Source organism: Petaurus breviceps, unplaced genomic scaffold (genome assembly GCF_028583685.1).
Source record: "Petaurus breviceps papuanus isolate PSGF00001 unplaced genomic scaffold, PetGlider_PUasm1.0 90792, whole genome shotgun sequence".
NCBI lineage: Eukaryota > Metazoa > Chordata > Mammalia > Diprotodontia > Petauridae > Petaurus > Petaurus breviceps.
The window spans coordinates 17,653,514-17,675,491 of record NW_027187347.1 but is presented as its reverse complement, the minus strand read 5'-3'; the positions used below and the strand labels follow the sequence as shown (position 1 = coordinate 17,675,491).

Below are 21,978 nucleotides of genomic sequence, written 5' to 3'. Positions count from 1 at the left end.
GAAAGAAGGAAGGAGGAAGAGAAGGAGGAAGAGAAGGAAGGAAGGAACGAACGAACGAACAAAAGAAGGAAGGAAGGAGGGAAAGAAGGAAGGAAGGGAAAGTAAAAAGAAGTATGCTTCCATCTGCATTCAGACTCCATCAGTTCTTTCTCTGGAGGTGGATAGCATTTTTCATCCTAAATCCTTTGGAACTGTTTTGACTCTTCTCTAATGGTCCTGGCATTATATCTAGCTGTGGTTTGTGGATCTTTACCTTGTTCCTCACCTCCATCTTACATGCATAAGTAGACTGTGTGGTATAACTTAGGAAGTCACTAAGAGCATGAACTCAGGGAGTGTCTGTTCTGCTGAGGAGATTGAGTATACGTGTGTGCACACCTGTAGCATGTGTGTCTTTAGACAGAATATATGTATACATGTTTTACATGTATATGTGTGCATTTATATATACACATATAGATTGAGAAAAAGTAGAGGAAAGAGAAAGAAAAAGAAAGAGAAGACATAAGGAAGGGAGACAGAGAGAGAGAAAGAGGAGGGGGAGAGAGAGAGAGAGACAGAGACAGAGACAGAGAGACAGAGACAGAGAGAGAGAGGGAGAGAGAGACAGAGAGAGAGAGACAGAGAGAGAGAGAGACAGAGAGAGAGGGAGAGAGGGAGAGAGAGAGAGAGAGAGAGAGAGAGAGAGAGAGAGAGAAAGAGAGAGAGAGAGAGAGAGAGAGAGAGAGAGAGAGAAGACCAAGAGAAAGGTGAGTCTAAAGCCAGATCAGGTGAAATGCAAGTTGATTGTGACTAGTTAATAGTAAACAGAAATAGCAATTTCAAAACATGAGTTGGAAAGGTAATGTGCCTTTTTTCAAAATAAAACATCTTTATAATATTGATTTTCATCTTTGGCATTCACCATCTAGATATACGCTGCCCACAAGTTTTTTTAATTGGTCTGATTATCAGCCTCATATTCTTCCCAGGCTGGGCATGTGTCAAACTTAAGTGTGGCTTTACATGTGTTATTTTCAGTGTATACCAATATATTATTTCTTTCAAAGAAATCTCATTCAGAGGTAGGGGGTGGGCCCAATTTTCCCTATTTAACTATCCTTGTTCCCTGAAATTACATTGTGTTTATTTTGTATGTACTTGTGTATACATTGTTCCCCTTCACCCTGCTAGAATATCAGTTCCTTGACATCAGACACTAATTCATTTTGTCTTTGTATGTTCAGGATCATAGCTAGTGCCTGGCACATTATAGGCTTTTGACTTGTTTATTGATTGAAACTCACTAAGTTAGACCACTGGGTGGCTTGGTGGAGAGTGTGTTAGACTTGGAATAAGAAAGTCCTGAGTTCAAATCCTAACTCAGACACTTAATAGCTGTGTAGTCTTATGTAAAGCAGAGAACCTTTCTCAGCCTCAATTTTCTCATCTACAAAATGGAGATAAAAATAGCACCTAATTCAGAAGTTTGTTGTGAGGCTCAAAAAGATAATATATAAAGTACTTTGTGAACCTTAAAGTGCTCACTGTTAATATATTACAGTTGAATAGCTAGGTGGTAGAGTAGATAGAACACTGGGCCTGGAGTCAGGAAGATCCACCTTCCTGGGTTCAAAATTGACCTCAGACACTTACTAGCTGTGTGACCCTAGGCAAATCACTTAACCCTGTTTGCCTCAGTTTCCTTATTTGTAAAAATGAGCTGGAGAAGGAAATGGCAGCCCATTCCATTATCTTTGCCAAGAAAAACCCTAAAAAGGGTCATGAAGAGTCAGACACAACTGAAACAACTGCATGATAATTACTACAGTCAATAGTTATCGTTACTGTTATTGGATTTGAGGTCTCTTTTTATTAAGTTCAAGATGGTGTTTGATTGAAAAGTTATGTAATAGAAATTATAGCTGTTGAATGTTGTATAAGTAGTTTAGGCAAAAAAAAAAATAGAGAATATCCTTTTCTATCATCTGTGAGAGATCAAAATGATAAAGGGATGCTGTCATAACTTTGTGGCTCACACTTGTTCTTTCTTGCCTTCCCCACAGAAATATTCTCAAAACATAAGCAAACTGACCAACGACTTGTCTTCATTCTCTCTATTACGATAAGCATCTGTATTTTCCTCATTGCCTTGATACTGTGTATTAAACTATACCACCACAAATGTAAGTACCATCTGATTCACTATACCATTAACATGCTTTGTACTGTGGAGCCTGTAGCTTTCCCCTTTTGATGACTAAAAAGCTCTTATGCTCACCTTCTAATATTTAAATTCCATCTGAGACCTTGGGAACTGTTGGTCTTTTGGAAAACATTTCTGATACCAACTAAAATTCCAATCCCAGATTTGGGAGGGGCAAATATTAGAGTATAGACTTTAGGAGAATGGATCTCTTATTTAATGTAAATTAACGAAAAGGTAGCATGGTGCAGTAGTGGATAGAGGTCTATGTGACCCCAGGAAAATCATTTAACCTCCAGCTATAAAAAAGTGAGTTTCCTACATTGATGAAATCACAGTCCCAGACCTTCCACCTTCACTCCTGTAAATGCTATAGAGGTTGAGGAAAATATAAGACTAATAAAAAATTTTATTATTTTTATTCCTTGGAAATGGATCTCTAAATAAAAGATTAGTGATAGTGAAGAAAAGGAGGGAAATTTGTGATATTATTTTTTATAAATCAGAATGTAGATTCTGTGTAACCTGGGCCTTTCATTATGATCCTCTGAAATGTAGACCAAGATTCAAGGTACTTTTTGGGGTATACATATGTCCAAACCATGACTCACAACCCCCCACCCAATGTTTCCCTTTTATCAGACTAACCCAGAAGACATAGTCATTCAAAGTAAAGGCATTTGGTTGAGCAGATTAACAAGGAAATAACAAGGAAACTATCTCCTCCTCTTCTCCTCCTCCTTCCCTACATATACCGGTATATTGAGGCATATTCATCCATAAAGTCATACCATTAGTGGAAAAGGGAAGACTTAAAGCCTGGAGAGCTCTTATTCCCAGTGTTGTGTCCCATCTGGAACATCACTGCCTTGGAAGCCGCCATTGATCACTTGAAGAATTTCTGCTGTCGTCTGCTGGACTTCTTGCTAGGCCGTCATTTCCTGCACTGCAGTCTTCTGTCTCTCCCTGGACTTGCTATGGTGCTACTTATCTGATGAACTGAAGTTAACAGGAGGCCTCTCCCCCAAAGAGAATGTCTATGGCTCTTGGGGGAGCCAGTCCATAGCCTTGGGACTCCTTCAACTCTTTTGTGAATTAAAGTCCCTCATCTCTCATCTCTTTTTCTCTACCCCACCTAACCATTGTAAGAACTCTCCAAGGTCCCACTTGATTTTTGCACTGATGTGAATAAATTTAACTCCCATTGTGCCCAAGGTCATGAAGAATACAATGGAGCTTTTCTTAACAACACTAGAAGGTCAGGTTGCAAATGAAGACATTTGTTCTTCATTTCTGCTAGGGATCACCCTATACATTCTGCTTCCTTTTACATTTGGAGAACTGATTCCCAACCATAGACTAATGCCACCCTTATCCCTTCAAACCCCTCCGAGTAGGAAATAGATGCATTTCTTGGACAAAGCTGAAAGCTGGTTATCTGAAATTATCATGAAGACTTCTAGGTATAGTTAATGAAGTGACAAGCAAAGGAAATTTAAAGATAGAGTTGGTATTTCCTGACCATAAAAGCAAATAACCAATAGCCAAGCACCCAAAGAGAAGAAATCATGAATATCTTTTAGAAATAGCATTAGACTGAGAGTCAGAAGACTTGTGTTCTTGTATCTGTGTAACTTTGGCAAGTCCTTTCTCCTATTTGAAGCTTACTTTCCAAGTGTGTAAAATAAGAAGGTTGAGTTAAGTCATCTCCATAGTGTCTTCCAGTTCTGACATTCTATGGTTCTATGAGAAAGGTTCAATAGAGAATATCTACTGGGAAGAATCCACTTTACAAGTCAAATAAGGAGAGACTAGATGGCTTCATAGGCCTTTCCCAGTTCTAATGTCTGAAGGAAGGCATCATGGTGTGGAAAGATGACTGGATTTAGTGAGTACACCTTGGAGTAAAATCCTAACTCTTCCACTTGCTACTTATGTAACTTTGGGCATGTCATTCCCACAATATTAAAATTGTTTCTTCCTGGCCACTTGTAAGATTTTCTCCTTAATCTGGGAGCTCTGGAACCTGACTATAATATTCCTAGGAGTTTTCTTTTTGGGATCTTTTTCAGTAGGTGATTGGTGGATTCTTTCAACCTCTATTTTGCCCTCTGGTTCTAAAATATCAGGGCAGTTTTCCTTGAGAATTTCTTGAAGGATGATTTCTAGGTTGTTTTTTTGATCATGGCTTTCAGGTACACCAATAATTTTTAGATTATCTCTCCTGGATCTATTTTCCAGGTCAGTGGTTTTCCCAATGAGATATTTCACATTGCCTTCTATTTTTTCATTTTTTTGGATCTGTTTAATAGTATCTTGAACTCTCTTCCAGTTCCAAATCTATGTTGCCATGAAGGCCAAAAACGCACATGGCCAAAATATAACTGAAACACATGTGTAATTTTTCTTTTAGTCTTCAAACAACCAGAGGTTAGCCTCTACTCTGTCCCCCAAGGATCTACTGTGGCAGCCACAGAGGAAGAGGCAAACAACTTGGTGTTCCCACTAGCCCATGGTGAATCAGCTGCAACATCTGGCAAGGCAGCCAGTGTGTGAAGGTAACCTAACAACCTGCCCTGTGCCCCTTCCCCATTACCTGGAGTCATCTGGGACAAGACACTCAAGATCTTACGTTGCTTTCCATTTGCTCTCAGGATGAAATTTGAACTTCTCATGTTTGAAGGCCCTTTATCATCTGGCACACCTTTGTTTTAATCACCTCACTTTAGTCTCTTCCTATTTCCCACCACCTCATAGGAACAAAATTTCCTCATTTTCACTGTGCTTTTTCATCTAAAAATGGTCCCTCCTGAAAAGCCTTTCTCCTTTCTCTTTGGCAATCTGCATCCCTTCCCTCCTTTTAAACCTCATTCCAAACTTGCCTTCAAAAAGCCTTCCTTAACAAACTTCAATTAACTCCAACTATTCCTTTTCTTCATATTTTAAATGTTTTATTAGCTTTTCTTTTTTTTTAAACCAATGTCATTCTCCATGACTCCTCTTTCTCCACAGTAGAACTTTCTCATAACAAATAAATACAGTCAAATGAAACAAGTCACCACATTGTTCATGTCTGAAAATATATGCCTCATTCTGCACCTGTGGCCTACCTTTCTGACAAAAGGCAGAAGGCATGCTTCATCATGAGGTCCTCTGAAGGCATGACTGGACCCTGCATTGACTAGAGTCATGAAGTATTGGGTTTTTTTTAATGAGGTTTACTTTACATTATTGTGATCCTTGTATAAATTGTTTTCCTGATTCTCCTTTCTTCACTCTTCCCAAGTTTCTTTGAATTCTTCATATTTGTAATTTCTTATAGAGTAATAATGTTCTGTTACATCATTACTTAATGTAAAACTATCTAACCATGAGATTGTTATCTACAATATAAGTTAATAATCACTTAACTTATTAAATAATTTCTCAACGGTTACTCACTTTCCTATTAAGAATTAGAAATAGGAATTGGACTTGTGATTTCATCGATATAGGGAACTCCTGAATGAAGAAACTCACTTTACCAGTGAAGGTCAGCATTTTCTCTACCATTCATAGTCTGAGTAGTTTAAAAACACTGAGAATTAAAAAAGATTTTCCCAGAGTTGTATAGCCATTGGGGGAGCCACAGGCAGGACTTGAACCAGGTCTTCCTAGCTCTGAGATCTGCTCCCTAGCCACTAAAACATGCTGCCTATTATTTAAATAACTGCTATCAATACTTTTGTGTAGCACCATTAGTACCATACAGTCACATATGGGGTTCTCAAAATAGCTACCCCAGGTTCAAGGTTCTCTGTGGGTTCATATCCATTCAATCCCCAGCACTGGGATTACATTATCTATAGTAACCCAGAGAACATAGGGTGTTTTTTAAGCATTAAATGAAATATCATAGTAGGAATATTTTCAATGGAGCATTCCCCTCATAAAAACAGAACAACTCTCTCACAAATGTATACACCATTAGTGAGGAAAGTAAGTGTGGATAGGGATCAAGTATGAGAATGTATTAGGAAAATGACAGGTCCATACCAGGAAATTACTTGTGTGGAAGAAACTCATACTTCCAATACGGCAGGATATGATCTGGTTATTTTATCACACTGCTTTCGGTAGGCTTCTGTTTCTACTAAACACTTTGTTCTTCTTGACCTGCTCCCTTCCAGGCATGATGACATCTCTGGGTATACTCCTCTCTGGGCATGGCATTTCTACCTTGCTGAGGGCTTTAGTAAGGTAGGATACAATGGGAGGATATATTGACTGGAACCTATCCTAATAAGGGTAGGAGGACTCTTTAGTCATAGTCATCAAACCCAGATAAGAAAAGCCAGGCTGAGCGCCCCCAAGATAAGATTAAGCCTGTCCTTTTTAACCCCTATGTCTGAACAAGAGATCGAAGCTTTCAGTTATAGATAGCAACCTTACTTATGGTTAAACAGTCTTATATACTCCCAAGATTTTCTTTTGCTTAACTGAAAATGAGTTTGAGCTAGGGAATGATAACAGTATTTTCCCCTCATATAAACCACATTCCTGCCTTTAGTACTCATATTTGACAAGAGGAAAACCTAATCATCTGGGTGTTATGTTTTTGTCCAGCAAAAGAGCCCCACTCTCTCTATATTATGTATACATATGAGACTTTCCCTTCTGTTTTTTTACCTCCTTGGATTATATGCCTTGTAGAGGTATTTCTGGGTTAAATCACAGGTACAATTTAGTGACTTTTTGTACAACTCTAAATTGTTTGCAAGAACAATTAGACCACTTCACTGTTCTATCAATAGTACATTAGCTTGCCTATCTTCCTACAGGTCCTCTGATATTTCTAATTTTTACCTAATTTGGTCATCTGAAGGCCATAAGATGATACTTCAGAGTGGTTTTAATGTAGGTCTCTCTTATTATTAGTAATTTGGAGCATTCTGTCATATATGGTATTTCTTCTTTTGAAAATTGACTGTTCATATCCTTTGACCACTTATCCAGAGGAGAAAGGTTCTCATTCTTATACATTTATATTCATTCCCTATATCCACTGGATATCAGGAATACTTTTATCTGAAATAATTGCTGAAAAATTTTCCCCTGTTGTTTCCCTTATAAGTCTAACAGCATTGTTCATATGAACACCTTTCAATCTGATATAATAAAAAATGTCCTTTTTATCTTCTACGATTACCTCTACACCTGGTTTAGTTACAAATGCTCACTTTAGCCATTGTTATGTAAATTATTTCCATTCATTCCCTTATAATTCTTTTAAAACATAAAGTTTATTGTGATATCTAGTACAGGATATTGGTCTATACCTAATTACTATCAAATTGCTTTTCAGTGTTCTCAGTGATTTTTGCCAAATAGTTAATTCTTACATAACTAGTGTCATCTTTGGACTTACATAATAATAATTGACTATGTTCTATTACTTCTGGATTTTGCTTACCCAATTGCATTATTAGCTTTTCTATTTTTAGCCAATATTGACTCATTTTGATGATGCTTTATAATATAGTTTGAGATCTAGTAATTCTATGCCCCTTCCTTCCTACTTTTTCCCCATGATATCTATTGAAATAATGGGGGCAAGCTAGGTGGCATAATGAATAGAGCACTGGCCCTGAAGTCAGGAGGATCTGAGTTCAAATTCAGACACTTACTATCTTGTGACCTTGGGCAAGTCATTAACCCCAACTACCTCCAAAAAAATGAATGAATCAAATTTTGTTCCTTCATATGGCTTCTGCTATTATCACATTTACTTCTATTAAGTAATTTTTGGTAGTTTGATTAATATGGCACTAAACCTCTAAATTAATTTAGGTAGCATCATTTTTATTATATTGGTGTGGTTCAACCATGGACAATAAATATCTGTCTGATTACTTATGTTCTTCTATTTCTATAAAGAGTGTTTTGTAGTTGTATTCAAGGGCGGGACTCTTTGTAGGTTGACTCCCCTTTTATGCATTTTGTAATTATTTTAATGCAATTCCTTTCTCCATTTCTTCTTACTAAGTATTATTGGTAATATATAGAAAAGCTGTTGATTTTTGTAAGTTTGTTTTATATTCTGCTACTTTCATAGGATTTTAGATATAAAGCTGGAAGGAACCTGAGAAGCCATCCAGTCCAATCCCTTCATTTTATAGATGAGGAGACTAAAACCCAAGGAGGTCAAATAACTTGCCCAAGGTCACATATGGTGTAAACATTGGACTCAGTTTCTCTGACTATTCCTCTGACTTCAGGGTCAGTGCTCTTTTCACTAATTGAAGTTACTAATTATTTTGATTATTCTTTCCACTGATTTTCTAGGATTCTCTAAGTAGATTATCATATATACTACAATCAAACACCTACTCAGAGTCAAGAACCATGCTAAGTATTAAGGAAACAAAGACCAAAAAATGAAAGAATCCATATCCTCAAGGAGCACACATTGTATGGGGGAGACAACACATGCATATATAAGTATATGCAAAATAAAAACGTTCTACGCATGCTATCTGTGGACAGCTTACTAGCTGAAAGAGGCAGAAGAAAAGGACAATTGTGTGAGAAAAGCAGCTTGGAACAGTTCCAAGGACCTGAGAGGAAACAGTGCCTTAGAAAGATGTTCTAAGAGGACCTGTTTTGAAAGAAGTTCAGAGCCAAGAGTAGTAACTGATGTAAAGCTAACTTCAGCACATGTCTATACATCAGTTCATTGATATATGCCTATTTCCAGGGCTTTAAAGGATATAGGTGAAAATCTAAACATCAGAAAACAGCTTGGGAGACTGTCATCTGCTAGTGTACTACCTACCTGATAGAATTGTGAACACCGAGTTTCTCAACCATAATTATAGGTGGGTCTCTCTCTCTACCCATGAGGAGTCCCTGATTCAAGACATTGGAAGCCAGAGAGGAGAAGAGAAACAGGGATCTGAAGAAAAACTGAAACCTGAAGAGAGAAGGTGATGACAGAGACAAAAGCAGAGCAAGGACTGCCACCCAACCTTCCCCTGGAAGGAAGGAAGGAAGGAAGGAAGGAAGGAAGGAAGGAAGGAAGGAAGGAAGGAAGGAAGGAAAAGAAAGAAAAGAGGATAGAGAAGAATCCATAAAGAGAAGAGTATCAGTTTTGGGGACGAGTCAGCCAAGAGAACAGACTGAAGTAAATAGGCTTTGTGGTTGATACCTGGAGCTCGTTGGAGAATACTACAACAGAAAGAAGCTGGTTGGAAAAAGCAGAAACTTCTTGCTATATGAAGAGGCTGAGTTTGCGTGCAATGCTCTTTAGTGCCATCTAGAGTCTGAGAGCAAGCCTTGCGTGTGAACTAGGAGTTGTGGAGGACAGACTGCTCTGTGGCCACAGAACTTACTGGAGAAAGCTGAATCCTGCAGACTGGAGTTGTCTAAATTGCTCTTCAGCAATTTAGCTTGAGAGAGCTTCAGCGGGGGTTGAATGCGTTGCTCTCTACTGCCCTCTGTGGTTTGAAAGAGAGAAACTCCTCAGAACCAAGAGAGCAGCAGATCTGAGGAGTTTTGCAGATCCAGCTTGAGAGAACAAAATTCTTGTCACTGAACTAACTTAAGACTGCTTCAGTGCACAGACAAGGGAGCTGACCCTTGGCATAGGACTATGTTTCAATGAAAGAATGTAATACTGCTACTTCGCTAAGTTTCAGTGATCCAAGAATTGCAGAGATGGGGAATCATCTTGCAGGAGGTCAGAGAGTCTCAGGATGGGAAGCTGATTCACAGTAAAGACAGCTCCCTAAATGAGACCACTGACATCCAATACTGCAAACCAGGAGTCGTGAATTGCCCTCAACATTTGGGTTTCCCCACTCATATGCCTCACTTCTAGGTTTCTCTAGGTGTCTGCCTAGTCTCCCTCATGGACGTTGCGTTCTTTGGTAGGAGAATGTGACTCAGGTTTATGAGTTCTTATATTTTGATTATTCCTGCTTTTGCTTCCTATTGAGCAAATGTTATGATTATGCTTCGTTGTGCCTTCTCTTTCAGTAAATGTTTCACATTCAAGAGTCAAGGGTGTCACTGTGACTGATTTGTGTATATGAGAAGCACTTGGGTGAAGAGTGAAGTTATAGCGGTGAGAAGTAGAACCATAGCCTGCCTACATTGGGGTTACCCCTTCCACCCTGAGAGTGAGCTGGAGTCATATGGCCCCTCTGGAAAATCACCCCAATATGGTGAAGAGGGCGCCAATGGCATAAAAGAGCCCGCACCAGCCCAGGGAGAGATCCTGGAGAGGACTTAGGTAGGGTTACAATCATGTTACTCTGGTGAGGACATCTGTAGCCTCAATTCAAGGTACATAGTTTAACAGAGATCACAGGTCATCTGGGCTCTAGGTTCTCTCTTTTATTTTTGTTGGTTTTTGAAAATTGATTTTTCTCTAACAAACATTTGTTTTCTCTCTTTCCTATCCCACAGTTGAAAAAAATTAGGTCTGGTAACAAATATGCATAGTCAAGCAAAATAAATTACTATATTGGCCAAATATGTGTGTTTCCTTCTGCATCTTATTTACGTTGCCTGTCTGTTAGCAGACGAGGTAATCTGCTTTATCATCAGTTTCTCAGTATTGTGGTTGGACATGCATTAATCAAAGTTGTTTGTTGTTACGATATTATTATTATTATTATAGTATAAACTGCTCTCCTGGTTCTGCTCACTGCGCTGTATTAGTTCATACAAATCTTCCTAGGTTTCTCTGAACCCATCCCTTTCATTATTTCTTACAGAAATATCCTATTACATTCACATGTATAACTTGTTTCATCATTTCCCAATTTTGCTACTTCAGCTAAGAGAACTGCTATAAACATGTTTTACACGTATGGCTCCTTTTCCTTTTTGTGCAAAGGGAGGTTTACATAACAAAGTGACTTTTCCAGGCTCCTTAATAAGTTCAAAATAAAGATAACTATTGTTATCCAAATAGTGGAAGTAAAGTCCTGAGGAGTCACTGCCTCTGAAAATGGCTCAGTGCTGCTGATTCTGGGAGTAGCAATGTGATACAGTCAACAGTGTCATCTTCAAATATAACATTAATAGTAGCTTAAAGAAAATACAACAGCTTTGTATTTTCTTTTTTTTATTTTAATTTTTTATTTATTTATTTATTTTAAAGCAATTGGGTTTAAGTAACTTGCTCAAGGTTACATGGCCAGTTATTTCTAGGTGTGGTGCTAAGTATCTGAGCCTGGATTCGATCCCCCAGGTCATCCTGACACTGGAGCCGGTGCTCTTACTCACTGAGCCACCTGGCCACCCCTAACAGCTTTGTATTTTCAAAACACTCCCATGCATTTTGTTGGGTTTGATCATGACAACATCTTCAGTGAGGTAGGAAGCATGGCGTTGAGCACACTAGACTTGGCATCAAGTGACATCAGCCTAAAACACTTACTAGCTTTATGACCATGAGCATTTCTCTTAGCCTGTACTTTTTCATTGGTAAAATGATGATAATAATACCTGTGAGGATCAAATGAGATAACACATTTAAAACACCTTGTAAACTTTAAAGCTCTATGTAAATGTAAACCAATTTTAATTTATATATTTTGTTTTTAACATCACACCCATTCATCAAACCATCTCATGTTAAAAGAAAAAAAACTAGTTCAACAAAACTAACTATAGCATTTTGAAACTTCCTAATGATGCCACAGACCCCCTATAAATCCTTTCTAGACTGATAACCCATTCAACTGGGAGCCTTTCCCCTTAACTCCTGCCTACACTTATATACTGCTCTGTACTGTTAGTGTTTACCAGTATAGGTCTTATTTTCCCAATTTGACTATTAGTTCCTTGAATTAACATTAGCAAGAGTTAATATCCTTCGTGCTTTTGATCCTCCATAGAACTTAGTACAGTGTCTTTTTCAAATAGCATTTTATTGTTTTATTTTTAAAATTTATTTATTTACTTTTAGTTTGCAACATTCGGTTCCACAATCCCTTGAGTTTCAAATTTATTCCCCCTCTCTCTCCTCCCCCCCACGCATGGCAGCATGCAATCAAATATAGGATCTATAGATACCTTCACATTAAACATTAGTCAGGTTGTAAAGAAGGATTATAACTGATGGAGTGAATAATGAGAAAGAGAAAACAAAACAAAACAAAACAAGAGAAAGAGAGAGCAAAGAGTTTGCATCAATCTGCATTCACTCTGTAGTTCTTTCTCTGGATGTGGATGTCTCTTTCCATCATGAGTCTTTTGGAGTTGTCTTATAACCTTGCATTGCTGAGAGGAGCCCAGTCTATTGAAGTTAGTCATCACACATACTTTGTGTCTATAATTGTGTACAAATTTCTTTGGTTCTGCTCTTCTCACTCAACATCAGTTTATATAAGTCTCTCCAGGTTATTATGAAGTCCATCTGCTCCTCATTTCTTATAGCACAATTGTATTCCATTACATTCATTTACCACAACTTGTTTAGCCATTCCCCAATTGATGGGCATCCTCTTGATTTCCAGTTCCTTGCCACCACAAAAAGAGCTGCTGTAAATATTTTTGTATATACGGGTCCTTTTCCCACTTCTATGATCTCTTTGGGATACAGCCTCAGAAGTGGTATTGCTGAGTCAAAGGGTATACAATTATTTATAGAAATTTGGGCATAGTTCCAGATTGCTCTCCAGAATGGTTGAATCAGTTCACAACTCCACCAACAATGCATTAGTGTTCCAAATTTTCCACATCCTCTCCAACATTTATCATTTTCCTGTTTTGTCATCTTAGCCAATCTGACTAGTGAAATGTGGTACCTCAGAGTTGTTTTGATTTGCATTTCTCTAATAAATAGTGATTTAGAACATTTTTTCATATGCTTATAGATATCTTTAATTTTTTCCTCTGAAAACTGCCTGTTCATATTCTTTGATCATTTATTAATTGGGGAATGACTTATATTCTTAGAGATTTGATTCAATTCTCTGTATATTTTAGAAATGAGGCCTTTATCAGAGACACTGGTTATAAAAGTTCTTTCCCAATTTTCTACTTCCCTCTTAATCTTGGTTACATTTACTTTATTTGTATAGAAACTTTTCAATTTAATGTAATCAAAACTATCCATTTTGCATTTTATAATGCTCTCAACTCTTGTTTAGTCATAAAATCTTCCCTTCTCCATAAGTCTGACAGGTAAACTATTCTTTGCTCTCCCAGATTGCTACAGTATCAGCCTTTATGCCTAGATCATGCACTCATTTAGACTTAATTTTGGTATACGGTGTTAGATATTGGTTTTTGTCCAGTTTCTGCCATACTATATTCCAGTTTTCCCAGCAGTTTTTGTCAAATAGTGAGTTCTTATCCCAAAAACTGGGGTCTTTGGGTTTATCAAATAGTAGATTATTATAGTCATTGACGGTTGTGTCTCATGTACCCAATCTATTTCATTGATCCACTACTCTATTCCTCAGCCAGTACCAAGTAGTTTTGATGACTGCTGCTTTAAAATACAGATTAAAATCTGGTATGGCTATGCCACCTACCCTAGCATTTCTTTTCATTAATTAACTTGATATTCTAGACCTTTTGTTCTTCCAAATGAATTTTGTTACTATTTTTTCTAGCTCTACAAAGTAATTTTTTGGTAGATTGATTGGTATTAATGCTTTATTTTTGCATCACCTATATTTCTCAATGTATCCCTCTAACCCCACCTTCCCAGAGAACCATCCCTTGTAAGAAAGAGGGGGGAAAGTAATTCAGCAAAGCTATACAACACATTGAAAAAGTCATATGTTATATGCAACATCTCCCAGCTCTGCAAAGAAATGGAGGCTAGCACAGTATCTTAAATACAATAGGTGTTTCCTTTACATATATTTTATTGATTAAACAATAGAAGTTTTAAGTAAATTGTTACACTAAATCCAAGATGCTATAATTTGTTCCTCAGTATGTTCTTTAATCATCAAAATAAATAACGTAGTTCCTTTTTTCCAGGCTCACACTCTAATTAGACTGGTTTCTATAACTTTTCATTTGTTTTTTGTAAGTCTAGGGTTTGAATCTGAAATTTTACTAAAAAATAAAAAGTCACTAAACTCTAAATATTCTTGGACTGTGTAATATACTCCAAAGAAGTAAAAGAGAAAGAATTCATATGTACAAAAATATTTATAATGACACTTATCATGGTAGCAAAGAACTATAAAATATAGAACCATAAAATAATGCTTGCTAACTATAAAGGATATATCTATCGATTGGGAAACAGCCGAAAAAATTCTTGTAAGTGAATGTAATGGAACGTTATGGTACTGGAAACAACAAATAAGAATTAAAAAAAACACAGGGAGGCTAGGTGGTGCAGTGAATAGAGCACTGGCCCTGGAGTCAGGAGGACCTGGGTTCAGATCTGGCCTCAGACACTTAACACAAAAATTGTCTGTGTGACCTTGGGCAAGTCACTTAACCCCAACTGCCCTCCAAAAAGCAAAAAATAAAATAAAAAATAAGAATTAAAAAAACTTGGGAAGAATTGTATGAACTGATGCAGAATAAAGTTGAGGACCTATTCACATGATGAGGAAGTCAACATTAAAAGACTTCAAAATTTGGATCAATGTAGTGTCCATTTGCAACTTCAGAGGGCTGGTGGTGCAAGAATGTTTCCTATATCTCAGCAGAGAGGTAAACAACAGCTTCTGAATGAGGTATTTATTTGCCAATGTGCTCATTTGCTTCACTTGGCCATATTTATTTGTTATAAGGGATGGTTCTATTGAATGATAGGGTAATTGGGAAATCATAGTGATATAAAAAAAAGTATTGATGTTTTTAAAAGGAGAAATTTGCTTTTTGAATTTTCAATTTCATATTCTCTTCCTCACTTCACCTCCTCCCCCATTCCTTGAGAAAGCAAGAAACAGGAAACACGATTGTGTGTGTGTGTGTGTGTAGTCATGCCAAATATTAGTCATGTAAAAAAAATAAGCAAGAAAAAATATGCTCCAATTTGCACACAAAATTCATCAGTTCTCTCTGAAGGTGGATAGCATTTTTTAAAATCATGAGTCCTTTGGAATTTTTGTGGATCATTGTCTTTCACAATATTACTGTTACCATGTACAATATTTTAGTTCTGTTTACTTCACTTTGCATCAGTTCATATAAGTCTTCCCATATTTTTCTGAAACCATCTAAAAAGGGTAAATTTTAAAAACATAAATTTAGGGTTTTGGGCTCTCATTTTTCTTTGTCTTCTCAGGTCCCACTTGGCTTATCTTCAGAATGTCTTGATGTCCATCCAGACTGTCCTCACTCCTACCCTGGATTTATTTGCTCTCTAATTCATGGATGCCTCTCCACCGCCTCTCAGTAGCGTCTCAGTGGAAAGAAAATAGAAGAGGACAGAAGAAGCAGAAGAACTTCTGATCACTTTAACCAGCTGCATTTATTCTGGAATTTGTAAAAACTAGGAAGAACCTGGGACATCCTCCAGTTTGTCTCATTTTACAAAGAGGGACCTAGTGAAACCCGAGGTCCCGAACAGGTTAGTTCAAGGTCACATTAAGTGACAGATCAGGGACCAGACCCAACAGTTTCTGGCTGCTGCCTCAGAGCTCCATCCGCTACAATATACTATCTCTCTGTCATGGAAGTAGATCTCAGTCGATCTGGTTTCTGAATTAAGCCCTGGGGAGATGTGATTGTTGTTGCTGCTAAGGAGGCAAAATGCAGCATATTAGACTGCATGCTTAAAAGATACTTGTTTTTTTTAATCATGGAGACAGTTTCTTTTTCACTGTTCTCCTTTGCTGCTTTTCTTTTTTGTTTCAACTTTCCTCCCAGGGCCTAGGAAAAAGTGGTAGAACAGTCTCAAGCTTCTGAAATAGTCAAGACTTTGTCGTATTAAATGGCTGGAGAGCCCAAATTCAGCTGTTAGGATCAAGGCAGTTCCAGGGTCCAAGTATTCTGACACACCTCTAGTTCATATTGGACTGATAGTTTTCCTTATTAAACATTTTTGTGAAAGTTCTCATTCATAATGTACAATGGATTCAAGATTATTATTATTTGTCAATGTATATGACATTTTTGTACATATATAGTATGTTTAATAACAAATCTTTGAGAAGAGATGTTAAGTATCAGTACAAGGTAGAGCGGTAGATAGAAATAGCTTCATAAGAAACATTCTGAAGACTTCATGGGATCCTCTCAGGTCTCCCACTTAAGCTTTTTACTGCCTAAAGCAGTCACTGTTGAAAGAAGGGAGAAGGTGCAGAGAGGAAGTTGGTTTTGGTTTTTTGGTTTTTGTTTTTTTGGTGGTTTTTTTTTTTTTCAGTTTTTCTCAATTATAGAACCAAAAAAGGGTGCTCTCTGGTGCCTTGTGTTGTCTTATGGTATCATTACCGTTTCATTTTCCAAACTTATGAAAGCTTTACTCTAACAATGGCAGTCCTTCCTAACAAGCCATTCACTGTTCAAGGCCTCACCTGTTAGGCATATACAGACAGGTGAATGGGTATGTAAGGGCTAAGGTAAAAACTTTGTGCCTGTGCCTCATTCTATTCTTTAAAAAAAAATTACAGTGAAATAAAATGGAAATTCCAAAGTATATTCAGTTTTCTATTTGACAGGTCAAGTAAGAACGTGGACCCAAACTTCTAGCTCTTTTAACCAAAGCTCTTCCCTACCAAGTGGTCATTTCTCAGTATAGCTTAGACTAATGAACTAAAATATTTTGAAGCTATTCATTCTTTCATCCAGGTCCCACCATCTTAAAAAATAAGCATGGAACACCAACATTAAATTTTAACGTGTACATATTTTAGACACAACTCTCAGTCTTTCCAACTTATGTTAACAGAATGGAGTCGTCTTTCTCTTTGCAAATGAGAAGTATTTCCCACTGTTGCAGGTTTGTAGTGGACAAATTTTCTCAAATTTGAATTTTAAAATATATTTACAGTGAATAACAAAACAACCCTGAGAAGCAATGGAATAGAAAGGAAGGAAACAAGTATTGATTAAAGCACCCCCACTAGGTGCTGGACACAGTTCTAAGTGCTTTACAAATATTATCTCATTTGATTAGGTGAGATAACATTGTAAAGGGCTCAACACAGTGCCTATCAGGTGCTTAAATAAATGCTATTATTATTATTATTATTATTCACCTTCATAATAACTCTGGGACACAGGTACTATTATCCCCATTTTACAGTTGAGGAAACAATTTTTTTACATAGGTGCTATTATCCCCATTTTACAGTTGAGGCAAACAGAGGTTAAGTGGCTTATCCAAGATTATGTACTTGGTAAGTATTTAGGCTTATGTATCAATAAGTATCTAGGCTGGATTTGCACTCAGGTCTTCCTGACTCCAGACCCAGGGCTCTATCCACTGTACCTTCTAGCTACCCTATTTAAAAAATAAAGCTAAATAAATAATTATGATGCAGAGTGGGCCAGTTAGGTTCAAGGCAACTTATCTGCTCTAACTTGTGCAGCTTAACATTTTTTAATCAATGACACTGATAGAAGCATTGCTAATATGTTCACAAGACTCATAGGTGATATCAAGACAGGAAAGAAAACTAATGTATTACATGGCAATCACTATTCAAATAGAACTGGCATCTCAAGATGCTGAAATAATGAGTCAGAGTTAGTAAGATGAAATTAATAAGTGTTCTTCTTTGCTTCAAAAAATCAAGTAGATAAGTACAGGATAGAGGAGTTAGAGTTCAGGTGAAAAGGACTGATTTTAATGGGCTCAAAATAAGCTGACAGAGCAACATGCAGTCCATAGGTCCATAGTCTTAGGTAGCTTTAAAAGAAGCAATGTGTCTCAAGGAAAATAACCCATCATCCCTTTGGGCTCCTCTTGCTAGAACACATCTGGAATATTATAATACATGGATATTTTAGGAGGGACATTGACAAATTGGAGTATGTCTAAAGAAAAGCAACTAGGATGGTCAGAGAAATTGAAATCATGCCACATAAGGGTCAAGTTGAAAAAACTAGGATTATTAAGTACAAGAAACAGAAATTTTAGGGAGGATATCAATAGCTGTAGTTCCACTAATGAACCATTCTGATAACTCATCTGAGTTATCTCTCAGAGTTATTGTCTCTCAAAGGAGATGACTTTGGATTCTCAATGACTATGGCAACACAGCACAATTAGGATAGTTCCTACCAAGCCTAGGGATGGAGGATATATCTGTCTATTGTCCGAAGACTGGCCTAAGATCAGACAGGCTCAGTAGAGGGTTAGCCACTGAACAATAAAAATTTTCTGCCATACAAACTCTCAAAGATCACCTACTACATTTTAGAAGGGTTGCAATCTGCATCAGTGAGGGAAAGTATCTACCCAGGAGACATTACAGATTCTTAAAGCATTAGAGTAGGATTGTTGTCATCATAGGCACAAAGAACCTTTGAAGTATCAAAATATGAACAATGGGTAGACATTACTTGGGAGGCAGGAATTTCTTCCTTGGGCTAAAACATAGACAATTAGAGCCATCCAAGAACAGAATGTGAACAGCTTTTTAAGATAGTGAGTTCCCCATCTCTGAATATATCCAGAGACTGAATGGCAATTTATCAGAAATAGTCAAGGATTCATGCTTCACTTAAGAATTTGAACTACATGGAGGTCCTATACACCTGTAAAATTTGTTCATTTTGACCATCATTAACCCTAGGAAATGTAAATGTATTTTAAAACTCAAAATTAAAAACATTTAAACTTTAACAATTAAAAGACTTTAACACTTTTTTGATTTGAGATGGGATTAAAGTTTTCCATTTACAAAATGAGGAAGAATAGTTATAGTTGACCTACATTCTGTGAATAGCCATTAAAAAATTAGTTGGGATACGGGTTTAGGCATTAAATTGTGATAAATACAGCACAGGTACAATTTTGCTGAGCTATTCAGAGTTCCCTGTTTAGGGTTGTGGAATGATGATGATGATGATGATGATGATGATGATGATGATGATGATGATGATGATGATGATGATGGAAAAAAAAATGGGTCTTCAAAATCATAGTCTAAGACATTCTGAGAAATAACTGCTCCAGTCTTGATTTATGAGGAATAGCTTTGTTTCATTGAGCTGGGATGTTTATCCCAAGCTGTTTAAGCATCTGACTCTCATGCCAAGTGTAGTCACAGTCTGACCAAAGGAATTGTCATGCTTTCCTTCACTCTCCAAGTTAGTGTCTCAGTCTTTAAGGCTTAATGCTATTTAGATACTATACTGCCACCATGTGGTGGGTAGCCAGAAAGCTGAATTTTCACGGGGGCTGTAGCCTCCATAGTCTCCATTTCCATTCTCATCCCTACCTAGAGTTGGCACTTTATTTTCTACTATAGGCCCACTATCCTAAAGATACCCCTAACTACAAATCTGGTTCTCTGAACCCCTGACGTCCACCAGTTTAGATGACCACTTTGACCAGAAAGATTTCTCTAAAGTAGCTTTGTTTTCTTATTTTGCTCAAAGAAAATTAAATTGAGGTGGGGTGGGGGAGGGGATTGGGAAGGCATAGCAGATTTCTGGGTTTAAAAGAAGTTCACATTCTGGAGGAAGTGAGGCAAGTCAAAGGATTAAAATTGTAATAGAAGTGCACATCTATATGCAATTCTTAATTCTTAGGCTGTATATAACATGTATATCTACATGTAACTACATCAAATACTGAAATATCTAAGAAAATAAAAACATGAAATCATTTATCCTTTAAAGTGTTAGGAAATGGCTCATAACTTAACAATGTTCATGTTTTTTTGATGGAAGAATTTTCTTTTCCTAATAAAAGTATCTTCAAAAAAGAGTTTGATTTTAGTCCTAGTGGGAAGGTTCTGGATAATTGCATGCATGAAATGACTAGATTGCCAGTAAAAGGCTGGTTGTGAACAACTTATGAATAATGACATAATGCACCAAACCAACCCTCTCCTTGGAAAGCATGGTTAAAAAAAACAACATGCCATCTTTTCTGGTGGCCAATTATAGAATGCAACCTTTTGATTTGTCTCACAGAAGACCTAGCAAATATTTTGACAGAAAGTAAAATGATGTAAACTTTTCTTTTTTTTGCAGGGGGAAAGACAGGGAAATTGGGGTTAAGTGACTTGGCCTAGGTCACACATCTAGATACCTAGCTGCCCCTGATGCAAACTATGCTTCCTCTAGCAAGCACCATGTGCTAGGCAACAAGGATAGAAAGACCAGAGCCCATAAGGAACTTACATTTAATAAAAGATATATGTACATATTGGTAGATACAGAATAAATTCAAGGTAATTTAGAGAGGAAAGGATCAGAAAAGACTTCCTGTAGACAGTGGTGCTTGAGCTGAAGTAAAGAATTCTAAGATTTCCTCATTTATTTTGCTTTTATGATGGAATTCGCACTTGGCACAAATTAAAATTTTGAATATACTCAGTATCTGAGATCCCCTGCTTAGATTCTAAGTTCCTTTTATACCTCCCTAATCCAATCAGTTGCCAACCTGTTAATTCTATCTCTACATCTCTTGCTTATAGGAAGGAATGAGGCATTTGTTCCCTGTTTATTATGAACAAAGACCTGTACTGAGTGCTAGGGATACAGATAGAAAAGACAGGCAGTCCCTTACAAACCTAGAAACCTAGATTGAGACCCTGGAGGCCAAGTCTGATCTTCTCATTTTACATGAGAAAACTCAGGGCTCAAGGAGGAGAAGTGACCAGCTTGGACTCCAAATCCTTCTCTCTACTCACAAGCCCCCAGCCCAGTTCAGACTCTAGTCATCTTACTGGTCTACTTCATTTTTTTTTTTTTTTGCTTTTTTTTTGGAGGGCAATTGGGGCTAAATGACCTGCCCAAAGTCACAGGGCTAGTAATTGTGTCAAGTGTCTGAGTTCGGATTTGAAATCAGATCCTCCTGACTCCAGGGCCAGTGCTCTATTCACTGCACCACCTAGCTGCCCCTACTGGTCTACTTCTAATTGGTTTCCCTACTTCCAGTCTCTCCCCTTTCTAATCCAGTCAAAATAAACTTCCTGCAGCACAGCTGTGACCTTGACATTCCCCTACTAAGAAACCTTCAGTGATGCCCATCTGACTATAGGATAAAATATAAATTCCATAAGCCTGGTTGTGTTGAGACTTTAGCAGATCCAGCAAGCCACAGACCTGACTATCTTTTTCATCTTACTTTGAGGAAATTTAAGCACCTGAGCTCCCTTTTTTCTCCTCTTCATCTCAAAATCTACTTACAGCCTCCCTCAGTCTCTCCTCCCTTCCTAGACTCTGGTAATGAGGTGGGCCTCCTTGCCAAGGTCAAATCTCCCACATGTGGAATATTGACCCCATTCCCTCCCACATTCTTCAGCAGATTGCCTCCTCAACTACCCTCCCCCACCCCCTTGTTAATCTTCAATTTCTTCCTGTTGATCTCAAACATGCTCAATCCTCCCTCATCCTTCACCAGACACCACCGTCCCCTTCAAACTTTCATCCTAGATTTTAAACTCCTAGAAGTAGGCTATACTTGTTTCTACTTCCTCACCTTGTGATCTGGCTTTGAACTACATCATTCAACTGAAATCCTCTCCAAGTTAACCAATGGGCTCTCAGTTGTCAAATCTGAAGATCTTTTTTTTTTCATACCTCATCCTTCTCAACTTCTTCGCTTGATCTGACAATGCCTACCATGGTCTCCTTATAAGAAAAGTCTCCCTCTGTTGGGGTTCTCTGGGTTCTCCTTTTACCTGTCTGACCACTTCTCA

At 37.5% G+C, this 21,978-nt stretch overlaps 1 protein-coding gene across 2 annotated transcripts in view; it reads left to right on the top strand.

The window, feature by feature from the left end:
- Positions 1–18,956, top strand: part of CD80 (CD80 molecule) — a 48,308-nt gene extending 29,352 nt beyond the window's left edge. Inside the window, exons 5-7 of one of the 2 annotated variants that reach the window (XM_069069979.1) lie at positions 2,046–2,165; positions 4,599–4,743; positions 15,441–18,956. In XM_069069979.1, coding sequence (XP_068926080.1) covers positions 2,046–2,165; positions 4,599–4,741 — 263 coding nt within the window. In that variant the 3' untranslated portion in view covers positions 4,742–4,743; positions 15,441–18,956. Of the gene's footprint in view, positions 1–2,045; positions 2,166–4,598; positions 4,744–8,509; positions 8,638–15,440 lie in introns of those variants that run through there. The other variant, XM_069069980.1, reaches the window with a different exon arrangement.
- Positions 18,957–21,978: the final 3,022 nt, after the last annotated feature.